Source organism: Poecilia formosa, unplaced genomic scaffold (assembly GCF_000485575.1).
Source record: "Poecilia formosa unplaced genomic scaffold, Poecilia_formosa-5.1.2 Scaffold27, whole genome shotgun sequence".
In the NCBI taxonomy this organism is placed as follows: Eukaryota; Metazoa; Chordata; class Actinopteri; order Cyprinodontiformes; family Poeciliidae; genus Poecilia; species Poecilia formosa.
In genome coordinates this window covers 2271201-2290371 of record NW_006799966.1, presented here as the reverse complement: position 1 = coordinate 2290371, position 19171 = coordinate 2271201, and the positions used below count along the sequence as shown (strand labels likewise).

The window sequence follows — 19171 nt, the reverse complement described above, 5'->3', positions numbered from 1 at the left end:
AACAATAAAATAAAATCAGTATAAGAACATATATGATGAAAATGATGCAAAACAGACTAAAACACAGAAATACCAGAACACAAAATATCTGAGTTCAGACAATCTGACTATCTTAAAAAGGATAAATCAAATATTTTTCTTTAATAATTAATCACGTAAAAGTTAGATTTTTCTTACATTTGACTGACATTATACTTCTTCAATTTAAACTTATTTTATTGCATTTCTACACATCTTTACAAGAAGTGAGAATAATTTTGGAGTGCACTGCATTTAATCTTGAATTTCCTTCACTTTTACTTAACTAATGTGTAATTTCCTACCTTCTAACGAATGATTGCTCTACACTTTAGAACATTTTATGTCATTTTAAAAATTTGCAGATTTTGTTGTTTTTCTGTTTGTCAGAGCCAAAGGTGCCATTCAAGAAGAAACTGCAGGATGTGGAGGTACAAGAAAAGACCTCAGCCACACTCTTATGTGAGGTGCCACTCATCGCCACTCAGACCGACTGGTTCATGGAGGAAACTAGGCTGGAGCAAAACACTAAATATCGCATGGATGAGGATGGGACCCTGCGTCGCCTTACCATACATAATGTCACCACTAATGACGATGGAGTTTATATCTGCGAGATGAAAGAGGGCAGCCGCACTGTGGCTGAGCTCACTGTCCTGGGTAGGGAAACTGTTCTCTTTGGATTTTTTCAGGCATCTTATTTGTAATTTTGAAGACGTTTGTTTCAAAAATAATTTTTCAAGTGCAGCTACTGTTGTGACCACACTGGTTAACAAAGTTGAGATGAATGCTTATATTTGCTGTTCCTTGTGCTGCAAATATTATCATGTATAATCTTACGCCCATTTACCAGGTAATATCACAAAGAAGCTTCCTCGGAGGACCATCGTTCCAGTCAGTGACACCGTCATCTTTTGTGTTGAGCTGGAGCATCCTTGTCCAGATGCCTACTGGACTCGCAATGGCGAGAAACTGAAGGAAGATTCCCGTACTTCAATTGCCTGTGTTCTTAGACAGTACACGTTAACAATTAAAGACTGCCAGGCAAATGATTCTGGAGAGGTGGCCTTTGTGGCTGGAGATTGTAAGACTTCAACGCGATTCTCTGTCGCTGGTGAGTTAAATAATTTCTAAAGACTTTTCTTATATATGGTAAATTGTGCAACATATTGCAGTAAATATTGAAATGTTGGCCTTGGTGAGCATCTAGTTCTGCCTCCACCTATTCCAAGAGCCCTTTAACTGCAGTGTCCTTTAATCTGCATTCCCAGCATGTCTAACCTAAAACCAAATTTGCCATGGCTTTAATATCTATGCCAAAAAAATCGCAATGTATGCATATATACATGAAACAAATAATGCGTTTATAAATAGATGTCTGAAGACATAGTTGGCTACTGAGATATGATGGAGGTAACAGCACTAAGGTTCATCATGGCCCCCACACCAAAAAAAAAAGGGCTCTCAAGTTTTACAAACGTTTGAGTTGTAAAAGACAAAAAAGCGCTAAGAAGTATAAATCATATGACATTTTAAGTATGTTACTTCAAGTTCTATTAGTCTAAGTTTCATGTGAATTGACTTATAGGATGTATGTAGAACAAATTGTAATAAAGTAAATTAATGCATGTGCATTAATGCCTATTGTTTTAATTTTGTGTTTTCATCAAAACATGTCATTAGATGTTGTAAATACTATTCTTAATGTCAAATTAATGCTACATAAACAATGTTGTAGGTTAGCTATTAGATGAACTATCATAAATAATGGTAGGCAAAAGGTTCCCATACAACCTGTCAATAGTCATGTAAGAAAAAAAGAGACGATGAAAATTTATTGCACTCAAAGGAACATCTTAATTTTTTTTCCCTACTGTAGCTCCCAGGAAGCATCCTCCTGATCCCCCAGTCGATGCTGTGGTGCAGAACAAGACTGACTCGTCCATCACCATTCATTGGTCTCCCCCTGACAGTGACCGTCCCGTACCCATAAAAGGATACATCGTGGAGAGGAGGAAGGTTGGTGCTTCTACCTGGCAGAGATGCAATGCTGGAGAAATCCTCACAACCACAGAGATCACCATAAGCAGTTTTGCAGAGGAAGCTAGCTACCAGTTCCGTATTTCTGCCACAAATGACTTTGGCCAGAGTCCCTTTCTGGAAGTACCTGGCAGCTTCTACCTTGGTAAGTCTTTCATATTTTTCTTGAAAAGCATCTGTTTTCTGTGTTTTGCTTTTTAATAAATTACTTTGTTTGTCTCTGTTATCCAGAACCCACTGCAGAAATCAGGAAGGGCCTGATGGACAGCTCTGCAGTCTCTGGAGAGGAATTCTCCATCTCTGTGGAGTTGTCGGCTGTTTGTTCAGGCTTCTGGTCCCTAAATGGACGCCTCCTGCGGAGTGGATCAGAATATCTTATCACCAAATCTAAGAACATTCACACATTGCTCATTCGTGTCGTGACCATGGAAATGAATGGAACCGAAATCAAATTTGTGGGTGGAGGTTCTCAGAGCACTTGCATCCTATCTGTGAAGGGTATGTCGTTTAAAAAAAAAGATTATTTTCTGCACTTAGCTTTTATCAGAGTAATCTGTTTTCTCAAGCTTTATGTTTTACTCAGTCATGTATTTTAAGTACAAAAATATGCTATAGCACCCCCTATCAGGTTCACCAACAAGTCCGACCATCCAGAGGTCGTAACCTGCAGCGTCCAAGAGACGGCTCAACTGAGTGCTGAAGTGTCAGACTATGAAACTCAGGTTTGTGTGCAAAACATCTTATATTCACCACTTTGACCATTTTCATATTTAAAAAATAAATCCTGTTGAAGACAGTAATGTATCCTCTTACAGAGCCTTGCATTTCCTCCTCAGACCTTTTCAGATTTAGTCATGTAGCCAGCAGAAGCCATAGCATGACTGTGATATTAGAGACATTTTGGAGAACTAAAACTCTGAAAGATCTGGTGTGCAAATGTAATCACCCCCCTTTTTGATGATACACTAAATTAAAATCTAGTGAAACCAATATCCATCAGAAGTCAACTAGTTAGTATAAAAGAGATTACCAATAATTCTCTGTATACACAGCTAATTAGTGAAGGCTTCTAACAGCTTTATGAAGACCAAGGAACACACCAGGCAGGAAGCTTAAATCAGGATTGGGTTAGATAACAGCCCTTGGTTTTTACATTTCATTCAGTGCACTTCAAGTTTACTATTTGGAAATAGAAAGGCACAGCTGCAAACTTACTGTCAACACACTATTAGCCAGCATACAGAACACTATATGAGGTGGTGACTTTATGCTGTGTTAATGCCTTTATGGATTCTGGTTAGTACTAATGGGAAGATAAGGCTAATTCAGTGTTACGAGTGCAGTTGGTAAACTGGACTGTTTGGTTCTTCAGGTGGCTTGGTTGAAGAATGGGCGAGAGGTGAAAATGGGGAAGAAGTATGAATCCATTATAAGAGATCGTAAGAGAATCCTGATGGTTCACAATGTCACAGAGGAAGATGTGGGTCTTTATGAGTGTGTCTTATCTGAGGATAGGATGTCAATTCAGCTGACACTGAAAGGTAAGTGAATTAGAACTTTAAAGTGGTTATAACGTTGCACTAACGGACACATAACATCCTGGGTTAAAAGCTTTGTTTCGGAAACCATCGACTACATTTACTGGAATTAATTTTGTTTTATTCTACTTCTGCTTAGATGAGCCTGCCAAATTTCTCAATAAAGCCAGAGGCCCCATGGGAATGTCATCATCCCTTAAAGGAGATCTTGAGCTGACCTGTGAGGTGTCTTCTGCAAGTGCTGTTGTTGTCTGGAAAAAAGATAAAGTTGAAATTAGTGAGGACCAAAGAACAACTATCATCTCCAAAGGGACCCAAAGGAAACTTATCATTAAAAGTGCCAAGAAAAATGATGAAGGATATTATTCTTGTGAGACAGCAGCTGATAAAGTCACATTCCATGTCAAGATAAAAGGTAAGACTGATATTTCTGCTTGTAACATGATGTAAATTGTTGTCATGCAGGTGCTTTAAATTTGAGATCATTTTGTTTTTATTCTCAGAAACCCAAGCAGTAGCTGCATTCTCCAATAAAGAGTCAGTTCAGAGGGACGTCAAAGCCGTCCTCAGCCAGAAATCAACACTTAGCTGTGATGTGTCAGACACTAAGACGGAGGTGAAATGGTACAAAGATGGAAAGTTGCTGGAGTCAAGTAAGAGAATTCTCTTGGAGGCCAAGGGGAGCACCCGTCAGCTGGTGATTGAAAACATCGAGAAGACTGATGCTGGAGAGTATACCTGTGAAGCTGGAGGGGATAAACTGGTCTTCAAGATAACTGTATCAGGTAGGAAGGCTGAACCAGTTAATTTGAAATATGGTTTTCACTGAAGTTGTCCTGATCAGGATGTTTTGACATGCAAGACCAGCTGTTTGCTGGTCCCAAATCCCATTCATACCAATACTGTATTTTTTTATTGGCTTTACTTTCAGAGGCTCTGTCTGCTTTCTGCAACAAGGAGTTAGTACAGAGGGAGGTGAAAGCCACTCTCTCACAGAAAACCACCCTCAGCTGTGAGGTAGCGGACGTGAAGACAGAGGTGAAATGGTACAAAGATGGCAAACTCCTGACTTCCAGCAAAACGGTTCAAACTGAATCAAAAGGCAAGAGCCGCCAGCTGGTGATTGACAGCGTGGAGAAGAAAGATGCAGGAGAATACACCTGTGAGGCTGGGTCTGAAAAGATGAGTTTTAAGATCAATGTGGCAGGTAAAAATGTTTGGCACATATAAATCGGACTGTTAAGGAGAAATTACTGATATGTTTTCTTTCATGACTGTTTAATCAGAGGCCCAGTCAGCCTTCTTCAACAAGGAGTCAGTCCAGAAGGATATCAAAGCCACTGTGTCTCAGAAAGCTACGCTTAGCTGTGAGGTGTCTGATACCAAGACAGAGGTTAAGTGGTACAAAGATGGCAAGCTGCTCACTTCTAGTACGACGGTACATACAGAGTCAAAAGGCAGAAGTCGCCAGGTTGTGATAGAGAGCCTGGAGAAGAAAGATGCTGGAGAGTACATCTGTGAGGCTGGTGCGGAAAAGCTTTCCTTCAAACTCCAGGTGGAAGGTAGAATCCAGAGCTAAACTGACACGTAGATGGTCAACGTATTGTACAGAAGCTGTAGGAAATGATACTAAAAAGTAGATTATTGATAACAAAGTCATATATTCCTACTTCACACAGATGTGCAAGTTCAGTCTGCCTTCTACAAAAAGGATTCTGTGCAGAAAGAAGTGAAAGCCACTCTTTCCCAGAAGGCCACTCTGAGTTGTGAGGTTTCTGACAGCAAGACAGAGGTGAAATGGCACAAAGATGGCAGGCTGCTCACTTCAACCAAAACAATCCACACCGAATCAAAAGGCAAGATTCGCCAGCTGGTGATTGAAAGCGTGGAAAGAAAAGATGCAGGAGAGTATATTTGTGAGGCTGGGTCTGAAAAGCTGCCCTTTAAGTTGCATGTTGAAGGTAAGGCATTTTTTTATACACCAACGTTTCATATACCTAAGTTTGCAGCTTCAAGATGTTTTCCATTATTATTTTTACAGAGACCCAGCTTAAGTCAGTCTTCTTCAACAAGGAGTCAGTCCAAAAGGAGGTGAAAGCCACTCTGTCGCAGAAAGCCTCTCTGAGCTGCGAGGTTGCTGATGCAAAGACAGAGGTGAAATGGTACAAGGATGGTAAGTTGCTGAAATCCAGTAAAACCATACATACAGAGTCAAAGGGCAAGAGTCGCCAGCTGATGATCGACAGTGTAGAGAAGAAGGATGCTGGAGAATACATCTGTGAGGCCGGGACTGAGAAGTTGGCTTTTAAGATTCATGTGGCAGGTAGGAGAAAAGAAAACAATACTTCTTTCTGTTGTAGGCATATACCATTACACTGGATTTATTTCACAGCTTTGCTTTTCTGAAACATTCTATTGCTTGGACCTTTTGTTAGCACTTTTTTTGAAGGGTTCAAAATAAAAGACAGAGAAGAACACAAAGTAAGCAACTTCCTAAATGGACCGAGTCAGCATGAACAAGTGTGAAAATCCTACATGAACAAGTAAAAAGTTTGTTTACAGTAGCTGAAAGTAGAAGTGCTGATTCAAAATTTTTGTAGCTGATTTTTGACCTTCGGTTTTAATAAAGCTTTGACTTGCTGATTGCATATTTTTGACAAATTGTCTTTAAAGATTAATCCAATAAAAAATCTGTAAAAACGACTTTAAAAATAATAATCATTTTTTTGCCTTTCACATTAATGGATCTTAATTGTTTACATTAGGAGCAGAGGCCACAACACAAATCATGTGTGTTTAACCACAGTCACTCTGAAACAGTGCTTTACTGCTTCAAAGACAAAGAAAACGATATAAAAAAATAAAGTCTAGCATTAGCAATTAGTGTGATTAGCACATTAGCTTCACAAAACGGTTGTCTACTTGTATATTTTCAACAGAATGTACATCCTTATGTTCTCAAAAGGCTCCCAACATTTCCAAATGTAGCGTTTTCCACAACAGACAGACAGACAGACAGAGCTTGATAGTTCAGATGGATTAAACAGTGTAATGACTGTATCTCATTCAGCCTTCCTATTACATGCTGAAAATTTCACTCTCTCTGACTTTTATAAAAAGTGAGTAAAAGTGAGTTGATATGTGGGTTGATCAACATGTCGACTCACTCTGACATGAGTTGCAGACATGTCATAGAACATACAGTTTTCTGTCATATAGCCTCTTACATCTTTGTACTTCATCTGACACACTAATTCTAAAATGCTTAACGCTGAATCGTCTTTGCGCAGTAACAGAGATTAGGTGTGTTACGCTTACTGATTCAGAAAAGATTACATTTTTGACATTCCAGCTATCTACTAGTCAAGGTCAACTAAGCTGAAAGGTTGTCCAGTACCGGTCCCCAGTTGGATCCTTTGTGTATTTCCAGCTGAAAAATCCCACTTATGTTAATCAGATGAACCGAAGTGTTTATGACACATATTTCATTTGTTCTTTAGAAACTACAACTGGCTTCTCTACCAAGGAATCAGTTCAGAGAGAAGTGGAAGCTGCTCTCACTCAGAAAGCCACTCTAAGTTGTGAAGTTTTAGACTCCAAAATGGAGGTGAAATGGTTCAAGGATGGAAAGGTTCTCACTTTGAGTAAGGGGATCCACATGGAATCAAAGGGCAAGACCCGTGAGCTGGTAATAGACAGAATGGAGAAGAAAGATGCTGGAGAATATACCTGTGAAGCTGGAAGCGATAAGCTGGTCTTCAAGCTGCAATTGACAGGTACCAGTATATTACAAATAAAGTGTTAACTGCAGAGATTATGTTCTGTAACAAAACACTTAAAAAAAAATTGTGTCCTGTAGACATGGCTGTGAAGTTTAAGAAGCCTACCAAAGATACATTTATTGTTGAAGCAAGTGAAAGAGTTGTTTTAACAGCTGAAGTGACCACAGAAGTTGGTAATGTGAAGTGGTTCAGAGATGGAGTGGAGATAAAGGAGAGCAGCAAGTGTGAAATACGAAAAGATGGGCTTTCTCGCACTTTGACACTGAAATCGGCAGAGACCAAAGACAGCGGAACGTACTCCTGTCAAACTCCGGATGACAAAGTGGAATTCAAAGTTCAGGTTAAAGGTAGGTCAAATAAAACTATTTCTACATCTGCTTCTGCAAATGTTTAATTTTCTTTTCCCCTGTTATCCCATGCTTTCATTTCAGATTCAGCTTTGAAGTTTGTTGTTCCTTTGAAAACTGCTACAGTGGAGTTAGGAGGAACACTCAACCTAATTTGTGAGCTAAATCAGGCCTCAGGGGATGTTCTCTGGCAGCACCAGGGCCGTGAAATTAAACCTGGAAACAGGCACTGTGTCCGAACAGATGGAGCTAAAAGGATCCTCACTGTAACAGCAGTCACTAAAGAAGATGAAGGGGAATACAGCTGCGTGTGTAAAAATGACAAGACCTCTGCTAAAGTAACTTCTAAAGGTAATTAAATCTGAAAATTTACATATAAACTTGCAATCTTTACAACTGTGCCAAAATATTCGAGCCATAAATGAGAACCTTGAATGGATTTTAGGGACATTCCTCCACTATAAAACACATAAAAGCATCCAATGTGTGTTTAAAGAGTTATGTTTTTTGTGAATAGGACCAGAACAGAGTCTTGGACCTTAATATTTACTAACATCAGCAGGTCCGTACCGTTGTTGCACCTCTTATTTCACTGACCTAAATACACAGAAGGGTATTTCATTTTCATTTAATTTTTTGCAAACTTTGTATTTTTGTAAATGGTGCTGTAGAATCTATGTTTCTTATGTCTTTATGTGTTTTTATAGTCAGTACACACCTGTTAGTGAAAACGCCTGACTGCATCTTAAAAACTGGCTTCATTCTTTTCAGCACCAAGACTCGTGAGGTTGACCGCTAAACTGAACAACGTCGCCGCAATGGAGGGAAAGGACGCCATTTTCAAATGTGCAGTCACTCCGGCTGACGTCAATGTTCGGTGGTTCCACAACAATATACCCGTCACTGCTGGGCCCAAGTACAAACCTGAGCATGGAGGTGGTAGCTTCGCACTAACCATCACTTCAGTCACACAGAAAGATGCAGGAGAAGTTAGTGTTGATGCAGAAGGCAAAAGCTGCAAAGCAACTCTTCAAGTTCAGCGTAAGCTTAGAAATGTTTTCTTCAGTAGCTGCCAGTTTTACTTTTGTTCATTTGCAATTTCCAAGAAATACAATATATGTGTAAATCACCACGTCTGCTTTTCCAAGGTGAACCTGTCACTTTTAAGAAAAAGCTGGAAAATATGACGGTGGAAGAAGAGAATGAAGTGAAACTGGAAGTAGTGCTGAGTAAGCCTTCAGATGAAGTCAAGTGGATGAAGAACAGTGTTGTTGTGCAGCCCGCAGGAAACATAGAGATCCGAGTTGAAGGAGCGAAGCAGGCTCTAATTTTCAAGAGAGTAACTTATTCTGACCGCGGGATATACTCTTGTGAGACTTTGGATGACAAGACTCAAGCAAAACTCACAGTTGAGAGTAAGAATAATCCCTAATAATGTTTTTGGAGAGACTAATACAATATGCATATCTGGTGCTACAATACAACTCTTGAACCACAGTAACAGAATGCGTTTCCCAATTGTATATAGAGGATTGCTTAGCATTTACTTTTCACAGGATTTTGTTCACTTCACATCAAATTTTTTCTGATTGACAGAAATTTAGTTTTACAGTTTCAGCTGTTATGGTGGTGATTTATATTTAGTCCAGGTTGCTATGTAGAATTATGAGAAGAAGTATTGATCGGTATTAAAAAAAAAAAAAAAGCTCTGTGCTTCTGACCTTAAAATCATTTTCTCATTCTTCAATAATCTTATAATCAACTCAGGGGAAAGTGTTATAAAAGGGCCTATTATTTGTCATTCCGACTGAATTAGCAGGGCAGATGGTTCATTTTAAAGAGAGTTTTGCTTGAAACATTCTTCTTTTGTCAACCATGATTGCTTCAAAGGAAACACCTGCTGTCATAACCATTTTGACAAACACTCTCTAGATTCGACTTTTGCCATCAATTCAGAAGCAGTTGGGTTATGAAGAAAATATTCGAAGGCATGTTAAATGTAGTAAATACTCCAAAAGTGAGTGTGACCAGTCGTTCAGAAATTTGCTCAGAAGTTTAAATCAAGTATGTCAGAGTTACAGCCCAAAATCATGAAAAATAAATCAAGACTCACTCTTTGCCTATGCTTCAAATCTGTTAAAGAGACTTTGTTTATCAGACATTTGACAAAAAGACCTAATGCAGTGAAATTTTATCAAAAACTGTTTCCATTATTCTTCAACCTTTTTCCACTTTCTCACTGTATGATGATCACTAAATGTTGTTTTCCCCTTCAGTGAAGAAGATTCAGGTAATAAAAGCTCTAACAGAAACAAAAGCTCATGAAACGGAGACAGTGACTCTTGAAGTGGAGCTGAGTCAAGCTGATGTTGAAGGCTCGTGGACCAGAGATGGGGCCAAGTTAAGGTCAGGGGCAAACTGCCGCATCACGACCGTGGGAAAAAAGCATACCCTGACGCTTTCCAATCTGAAGAGAGAGGATGCCGGGACTATTTCCTTTCAAGCAGAGGGAGTCCATACCTCAAGCAAACTGATTGTCACAGGTAAATTCTGCTGATTATTTGTTCTGCTGGGGAATTGTCTGAACATTGCCATTTTTTTTTTTTTTTGACTTAAATGTGCTAATCATACAGAACCTCTTGCTATGATCTCCAAACCCATAATGGACATCAATGTTCCTGAGAAGGAGAAGGCAACATTTGAATGTGAAGTGTCTAGAAACAACGCAGAAGTTAAATGGTTCAAGGTGAAAAGTTACTTGTTCATCTATAAAAGCAAAATAAAAATATCCTATTCAAAAGTAATATAACATTTTGAAAACAACAACAATTCTGCAGGATGATGTTGAACTGAAGCCAACAAAGAACGTTGCTATTCATTCCTTGGGCCGAAAGCGCACATTAGTTATCAACAAATGCACGCCTGAAGATGGAGGCACTTACATCTGTCGCACAACTGATGATAACACCTCTGCTAAGCTCACTGTGCAAGGTGATTAATTACCTGCACATTTAGTAAACCAGTCAAAGTGTGCTTTTTTTTTATTGTTCTAATGAAATTCATTCTTAATTTGCTTCCTGTAGCCAGAGATATCAGGATTGTTAAGAAGCTACAAGATGTGGAAGCGGTGGAGAAGGAGAGTGCTTCGTTTACCTGTGAAATCTCTCATGACGACGTGGAGTACCAGTGGTTCAGAGGAAATGCTAAAATTAAAGCCAGCGAAAATGTCAAGATGAGACAAGAGGGTAAGGATTTAAAAAAAAAAACTTAAAATGATTAGAACTTTTATGTTTTTATTTGAAAATGTTTTATCCTCTTCCAGGCAGAACATACGTACTGCTGTTTAAATCTGTAACTCCTGAAGACATGGGTGAAATTAGATTTACAGCTGAAAAAGCATCGTCAGCTGCAAAACTTAAAGTGAAAGGTAAGCAGTTGTTTATTTTTTTTGAATATTTATAAATTTTTCAAATGCTGAATGGAGAACGGCATGAAGTCAATAACCTTTCATAGTCTTGCAATTGGATTGATCATGTCCATTGGGTCAAAAGTGTTAGAATGAATGCCATACCTATTTGCATATTGTAAGCACTGCTTCCTCTAAATCTACACACTGGCTACTGCAATTTAAATTTCATAATCTTATTTTACGCAACATACTATATTAAGATTAAATCTTCACATACCTACTAGATGTATATTTATCTAAAAATAGGAAACACATTGCATCATTCTGACTGCTTTTAATTTGATAGGATTGACTATCCAATTGCAAATTGCATTTAGATTTTTATCCCTCATTGAGGCCTGATGGCACCCCAAATGCATTTCATTGAGAATCAAACTTGGTGATTTTTTTTTTTTTTTTTTGCATCAAAATTTTAGCCTGACATTTTGGCATAACTGATGTAGGCAATTGTGTGATTACTCTGTAATTTTGACTTTTTGCTGCCAATGATCACATTGCATATGCAAAATGTATTCAGCTTCAAAGTAAATGGTGGGAAACAGTCAAAATTACATTGAGCTGCATCAATTTGTGGATTTTATCTGGCATTTTTATGTTATAGCTTTGCTTATGTGTTCCATTGCCAGAATACCTACCGCTGCTTTCTCTGGCTTTGGCAGAATTATTGAGCAATGGTCTTCTTATCATGAGCTATAATAAGACCTGTTGCACTGATAGGCCTTTTTTGAGACACAATTACTAGTCTACAATCACGCCATGTTCATGTTACTATAGAACTGCCTGTCAAGTTTGTGAAGAAACTCAGGGATAAGATAGCAATGTATAAGCACCGTGCTCATCTTGAATGCCAAGTGTCACGTGCCACTGCAAAAGTGAAGTGGTTCAAGAACAAGATGGAGATCAAAGCCAGCAAAAAATATGAGATCAAAGGTGAAGATGTGTACCGAAAGCTCACCATCAATGACGTGGATTCTGGTGATGAAGACATGTATACCTGCGATGCTACAGATGACAAGACATCCTGTAAAGTGCTTGTGGAAGGTAAAACGGAAGATGACAAAGAATACTTGTACACTTAGTGTTGCTATGAATAGATACACCCACAAAACAAGCCATCAGACTGAGAGTCAATGAGGCATAGATCTATTTATCAGTGTGAAATAATCTACTAATGGGATAAAACCTGGACATCTACCAATTTGTATTTTGTTTCTTCCTGTAACCAATCTCACCTACTAATTTATTAAGATCAATTAACTTTTTTATCCTATAAACCAAATGAAAAGTTTTAAATGCTATTGCCGATAACATCTATGTAATTTGTCTAAGTGATTAGGATCACAAAAGAAGGTATTCATGGCTATAAGTGTAAGTGTGATTCATTACAAGAAATGTATTTGCTCCAAATATGTACGTTTCTAATAGTTCTAGATTAATTGTGATGACAGTAAAATATTATCAATAGATCAAAGATTCAAAGACATAAGAACTTGATAAAGGAATACCATGGTTATTACCAAACCTTGCTCCTCAATTTTTTTTTTACCATTTGCGAATGATGTGGTTGTGATGGTAAGTTAATTTCATGACCATTAGTGGGCAGTGGAGTGGTTCACAGCTGAACACTAGGTGTACGCATGAGAGTCAGCTCGTCTAATTCTAAGGACATGGTTCTAAATTGGGAAATAGTGGACTGCTCCCTCCTGACCAGATATCTGGGTAACACTTTATTTGAAGGGGTGTGCATAAGACTGACATAACACTGTCATAAACATGACATAATATCTGTCATGAACATGAACGAGTCCTTATGACTGTCTGTGATTGTTGTCATGAAGTGTCATTTGGTAAATATTGACACTTTTAATGCAAAGTTGCTTTAAAAGTTGCATTAAAAGTCCATTAAAAATGCCAACTTTGCATGATTTTGTAAATAATGACAATTTAATTCAAAGTTCTACTACTTCTAATGCCCAAGGTCAGAATGCCCTTGGGCATCTCTTTTGCCCAAGGGCATTCTGACCAGAATCCCCTTTTAGGGTTTTCAGACATATCTCACTGCTAGGACAGCCTGAGAGAAATCCAGAAGTTGCGGGGTAAACCATCTAGAAATGACTTCAAGTAGTTTCCAAAATAAATTATTACTCAAACGATCAACAAAATATCTGAGTGTAAAGACACATACAGCCAGGTGACTTTTTAGATATGTGTTCTTTGGGCAAATGTCAGTAAATTAAATTTTGATCATTGTTTTTGTGCTAGTCAAATTACCTGAATGGTCATTCTTGGATCATATAACTAATAAAACATTATACAAATATCTGTTACCTTGAGAATAATGGATGCCATTTGTCATTTCTTACTTTGATCTTTTTGTGATTCTTACAGAACAGTCCATCAGTATCGTACGGGAACTCAGTTCAGTCGAGGTGACGGAACCTTTTGCAGCTGTTTTTGAAGTTGAAGTCAGTATGGAATTAGTCAAACCTCCGATTTGGACTTTGAGTGCGGTTCCTGTGCAGGAGGGTGTTGATGTTGAGATGGAGAAAGAAGGCACCATGCATCGTCTCACTTTTAAAAAGACCAAAGCGTCAATGACTGGACCAGTTCAATTCACTGCAGGGAAAAGCAAATCTCTTGCTCAACTCACAGTCAAAGGTGAATACTTTTTTTCAGGCTCACACAACAATTGGGTATATTTTGTTTTCTGCATTAATACTGTTGTTATCATATACTTTTCTGTATGTTTAGAGCGCCCACTTGAGATCACTGAGCATATCAAAGATGTAAAGGCAAATGAAAAAAGCTTTGCTGCACTTGCTTGCAAATTTTCTGCCACACCTCCAGAAGTGAAGTGGTTCAAAGGTCAGGTTCTTCTGGCAGCGTCAGATAAATACAACATAAGACAAGATGCTGCGAGGGCTCAACTTACTGTTCAAAAGTTGACTGAAGAAGACAGTGGGGAGTACCGCTGTCAGTCAGGTCCTGCTGAAACCAAGGGGACTCTAACTGTTGAAGGTATGATTTATATTTGATGGAAAACTGCATACTCGCATAACTTATGCAGTTGACATTATAACTACTTTCTTGTTTTAACTTCTCAGTACGAGAAATAAAGATCACCAAGCACCTAGCTGACACAGAGGTTGATGAAGACAGCGATGCAATGTTCACATGTGAGATCAACTACCCTGATGAAGATGCACAGTGGCATCTGAATGAGAAGGTCCTGTTCACCAATGAGGTGAACACCATCACACATGAGGGCAAGGTCCACAAGCTCACGCTGAAGAACTTGGCTCCTCAGGATGGAGGAACTATCACCTTTCAAGTACGCAAAGTGAAAGAATCTGTCACACTGAAGGTTAAAGGTAGGCAATGCCATTTGCTGTCTTTTAATAACTGGCCTCAAACTTCCTGGTTACCTAAATTAATTTACTGCTCAAAAACATATAATTGCAGTGCCTTGCAAAAGTATTCAAAGTATTTTGGAACTTTGTGAAATTTTGTCACATTGCAACCACATATGTCTATATATTTTCTTGGGATTTTATATGATAGACCAACACAAAGTATTTTTGTAGTTTACTTTAGTATTCCTAAATAAATTCCAGTTTAACAAATTGCCCACAGAGGTAAATAGACCTGTCTGTAATGTAAACTCAGTATGTATGGAGCTGGTTTCTCGCATCATTAAGACATAAGAGATGGAAACAGAAGCAATACCCCAAACTTTGAGTTTCTGGTGAAGTTCTGTTTCATCCATTTTGACAATGGAAAGAGTATTGCTCTTACCTAAACATGACCATCTGCCTAACCTGATCTGTCAAACAAGAGGAACGCTAATCAGAGGAGCAGACAAGGGGCCCATGGCAACACTGGAGAAGATGTAAAGGTCAGGTGGGAGAATCTGTTGAGAGGACAGCTAAGAGCTGTACACCTCAAAAATTTTGTCATTATAGGAAAGTGACAAGAAGAAGGTCAGTGTTGAAATAAAGTCATAAGTGTGACAGAGGCATGGAAGTGCTCCTTTAATGTTATAATAGCCTACTTAAAGTCCAAATCTATATTAAATTTAGAGTTTGTGGCAAGATTTAAATTTAGTTTTGATTGTTGCTCTCCATCCAATAGTGAAGGGTCATTTCAAAAGCATCAGCTGTAAGAGCCGATGCTTTGAAGTGAATCAGAAGAGCCTCCAAGAACTCCCATGGAGTGACAGCCTGCTCTCTGCTTTCCGCTTGTTTTCTTCCTTTCACTGCTCAGCTCTCACACTCATTCTCATGCTCGGTCGCTGAAGGCTTATTACAAATGCATGCTATACTTATATATATTGCCTCATTTGCTTCCACTTTGTGGAGCCATAAAATTAAATCTCTGTAAAAAAATATTTAAGTGTATGGTTGTGAGATGACAAAATGTGGCAAAGTTCAATGGGTATGAAGTTCACTGTATGTAATTAGGGTGAACACAGATGCTAGTGTTTGGACTTCATCTTCTTATAGTGTATAGAAATAAATCTGGCTGTTTGTTTCTCCCACCTTTCTTAACCTGCAGAGAAACGAGCTGTGTTCCTCAAGTCACTAGACGATGTCACAGGAGAGGAGAAAGGCATGATAACTTTGACATGTGAAGCAAACAAGCCAAGAGTTTCTCCAATATGGAGAAAAGAGGATAAAGTGTTAAAAGCTGGACCAAAATATGAGCTCCTTCACACGGGCAAGTCTTTGGGACTGATTGTTAAGGATGTGACCAAGGAAGATGCTGGAGAATACAGTTGTGATCTTGGCACAGAAGTCACAAAGGCAAAGGTCACTGTAAGAGGTGAGTACCCTTTTGGGTAAGCAATTTAGAGTTAAAGTGAAAAAAAAAAAAAAACTCTTTCTTTCCTATCCTAGAAATTGGTATCGGCATCACAAAAAAACTGAAATCCGTTGTGGTGAATGAAGGAGACACATGCAGCTTTGACTGCATTCTGTCGCGCGAGAGCATTGATGACTGCTTGTGGTCTGTCAACGGCAAAGCCGTTAAAAACAGAGGTCGCTATAAGATCTCCAGTCAGGGGCGGAAGTACACTCTGACCCTGAAGGATGTGACCCCTGCTGATGCTGGTGAGGTGGTCTTCAGCATTAAAGACCTGAGCTCCAAAGCGACACTAAAAGTTGAAGGTAAGTCACTTCATAAATTTTGAATGTATCAGAATAGTTATTCAGAATTGGTGATTAAAATAGAGGCATACATACCAAAATAAGTCATCTAAACATTGTGTTTCCATGGCACAGGAAAAGCTTCGTCTCTATCAACTGGGCTTCAGAATGTTTCTGTTGTGTGGGGCGAAGATGCTGTTTTTGCCTGTGAGGTTACACAGGCTAGTTTTACTGTAAAGTGGGCTAAAGATGGTAAAGCCATCAGAACAAGCAAGAAGTATGAGATCAGTCAACAGGAGAAGCTCATGAAGCTGACCATTCGCAATGTGTCTGCTGAAGATTCTGGGGAGTACAGCTGTGAAGTGGTTGGAGGTGCAACCACAAGAGCCAAGCTGGAAATTAAGGGTAAGGATGAAATGTATACACTTTATGAACTATCTTTTTACTTATGTAGACACAGCTGGCCAACTTACTATTTATTTATTTATTTATTTACTTCAAACTGGAAATAAAATTTATCCTCCTTGCATATCATCTGAATATTATAAAGAAAAAGTATTCACAATAAACCACTTTCAGTAGGAGTTTAATATCAAACAATAATATAAAAAATAGCAAAAATAATTAAACATTTAAAGTTCAGATTCTCCTTTTTTTCTTCCTTAGTATTTCTTTCTGTGAACTCGTAGAGATTTGTACATGTTCATAACATTACTTTTAGACACACATACATGTTTTACATTTAATTTATTAAGAATATTCAGTATTAGCAGAAATGTTTAATACATTGCTGCTAAACATTATAGTCTGATGTGAGACCAGACAATTTTCTTCCTTTTTCCAGCCATATATTGAACATTGGTGTTCCCCAAAAATATATAGCAAACCAATGAGATGGTTGTTACTCTCTAAACGGTAGCAATTTTACTTTTACCAGAACCGATTCATAAATTCACCAAAGCGCTTGAGGACATCCAAGCAGATGAGCGGACCTCTGTGACCTTGCGTTGCGAAACGGCACAAACTCCATCCACAGTGACGTGGCTGAAAGGCCACACAGAGCTCAGGGCTGGAGGTCAGTACGAGATGTCCCAGAAGGAGAAGGTCCTAACTCTCATCATTAAACACCTGGAGGAGAAGGACACTGACATCTACACATGTGACGTGGGCACTGCGAAAAGCATGGCAAAGGTGACTGTGAAAGGTGAGAAATTAGGAATATGTAAGGAACTGAAAACTTCACTTTCAATTCCACCCCAATCTGACTTAACACAAAAATTGAATAAATGTAATTCCCTCTTAATCCACATTGGATGACTCATAAGCCACATTGAGTTTTATTGTTTTGTTCTCCAACTAAAACATTAATTAATCCAAAACCTGCTGCCTCCAATATCCAGTGGAGGAAATGACCAGAACATCTTATACCAAGAGAAAAACATGACTCAGGTATACCCTCTGTATACGTAAAATCGTGAATTTAGTGATGAAGAGAGGGGAGATTATCCTTGCTTTTGTGGGGACCAGACAACTTCTGCTAACCTAAAAGTGGTGGTATGAATTCATGTCTTTGTTATAAGAGGTTTATAAAGTTTAATCAAAAAACACGAAACCTTTGATGTTTTCTTACTATTTGTGTCAAATGTTGCTGTTTTATAAAACCCACTTGTGCAGCATTGCCAACGACATTTGTGAAAAAGTTGGAGAGCCAGGAGGCCGAGGAAGGAGCCAGTGTTACTTTGCATTGTGAACTCTCCAAACCTGGAGTCCCTGTGGAGTGGAAGAAGGGAACACAGGTTCTGAAGTCTGGAGAGAAGTACCAGATGAAGCAGAAGGCCTCTGTGAATGAACTCATTATTAGCAAGGTGGTGCCAGAAGACAGTGGAGATTACAGCTGTGTGTGTGGAGACCAGAAGACCACAGCCAACCTCAAGATCAAGGGTAGGAGGAGGATTTATTATGAGTTCCTTTCAACGGGTTTTTGTGTGTTTGTGGTTTTTGTTGTAGATCTTGTCTGTGATTAATGTGTCAAACAGTCCGTGTTAGACCTATTTGTTCAGTGTGAGTGCACTCTGTGCTTATTCGTGTACTATTTGTTGTAGCAAGAATACCATTGACAATATTACAACTAATGACCATGCAGCCCAACCAGCGATCTTCAAACAGAAGTTGGAGAAGCAGGAGGCCGAGGAAGGAGCCAGTGTTACTTTACAGTGTGAACTTTCCAAACCGGGAGTCTCTGTCCAATGGAAGAAGGGAACACAGGTCCTGAAGTCTGGAGAGAAGTACCAGATGAAGCAGAAGGCCTCTGTGAATGAACTCATTATAAGCAAGGTGGTGCCAGAAGACAGTGGAGATTACAGCTGTGTCTGTGGTGACCAGAAGACCACAGCCAACCTCAAGATCAAGGGTAGGAGGAGGATTTATAGTTAGTTTATTGCAACAAGTTTTTTTTTGAGTGTGTATTTCTTTCATGTATGTATTTAAGGCTGTTTGTTGGAGTTCCTGTCTGCCATAAATATGTGCAAACTGTCAGTGTAAGCTCTGCTTGTTCAGCTTTATTGTGATTTGTGCTTGTTTATGTGAAATTTGCTGTGACATACCATTGATTGTGTAATAACTAATGACTACACAGCCCAACCAGTGACCTTCAAACAGAAGCTGGAGAGCCAAGAGGCTGAGGAAGGAGCCAGTGTTACTTTGCGTTGTGAGCTCTCCAAACCTGGAGTCCCTGTGGAGTGGAAGAAGGGAGCACAGGTGCTGAAGCCTGGAGAGAAGTACCAGATGATGCAGAAGGCCTATGTGAATGAACTTGTTATTAGCAAACTATTGC

At 38.9% G+C, this 19171-nt stretch overlaps 1 protein-coding gene across 20 annotated transcripts in view; it reads left to right on the top strand.

Moving 5' to 3' along the window:
- The window catches only part of obscnb (obscurin, cytoskeletal calmodulin and titin-interacting RhoGEF b), a 55045-nt gene that overhangs the window by 6800 nt on the left and 29074 nt on the right, over window positions 1–19171 (top strand). For 11 of the 20 annotated variants that reach the window (XM_016669696.1, XM_016669693.1, XM_016669692.1 and 8 more), the window contains exons 3-35: window positions 409–678; window positions 872–1132; window positions 1898–2203; window positions 2290–2556; window positions 2674–2780; window positions 3431–3599; window positions 3736–4011; window positions 4100–4381; window positions 4528–4803; window positions 4883–5158; window positions 5276–5557; window positions 5638–5919; window positions 7097–7372; window positions 7456–7725; window positions 7810–8076; window positions 8497–8766; window positions 8874–9140; window positions 10002–10268; window positions 10359–10471; window positions 10563–10716; window positions 10809–10970; window positions 11048–11152; window positions 11969–12235; window positions 13583–13852; window positions 13946–14212; window positions 14299–14565; window positions 15749–16015; window positions 16090–16359; window positions 16474–16743; window positions 17276–17542; window positions 18013–18279; window positions 18482–18748; window positions 18974–19171. In XM_016669696.1, the coding sequence (XP_016525182.1) occupies window positions 409–678; window positions 872–1132; window positions 1898–2203; window positions 2290–2556; window positions 2674–2780; window positions 3431–3599; window positions 3736–4011; window positions 4100–4381; window positions 4528–4803; window positions 4883–5158; window positions 5276–5557; window positions 5638–5919; window positions 7097–7372; window positions 7456–7725; window positions 7810–8076; window positions 8497–8766; window positions 8874–9140; window positions 10002–10268; window positions 10359–10471; window positions 10563–10716; window positions 10809–10970; window positions 11048–11152; window positions 11969–12235; window positions 13583–13852; window positions 13946–14212; window positions 14299–14565; window positions 15749–16015; window positions 16090–16359; window positions 16474–16743; window positions 17276–17542; window positions 18013–18279; window positions 18482–18748; window positions 18974–19171 (8082 nt within the window). The remainder of the gene's footprint in view (window positions 1–408; window positions 679–871; window positions 1133–1897; window positions 2204–2289; window positions 2557–2673; window positions 2781–3430; window positions 3600–3735; window positions 4012–4099; window positions 4382–4527; window positions 4804–4882; window positions 5159–5275; window positions 5558–5637; window positions 5920–7096; window positions 7373–7455; window positions 7726–7809; window positions 8077–8496; window positions 8767–8873; window positions 9141–10001; window positions 10269–10358; window positions 10472–10562; window positions 10717–10808; window positions 10971–11047; window positions 11153–11968; window positions 12236–13582; window positions 13853–13945; window positions 14213–14298; window positions 14566–15748; window positions 16016–16089; window positions 16360–16473; window positions 16744–17275; window positions 17543–18012; window positions 18280–18481; window positions 18749–18973) is intronic. The other 9 variants (XM_016669700.1, XM_016669703.1, XM_016669709.1 and 6 more) reach the window with 9 other exon arrangements.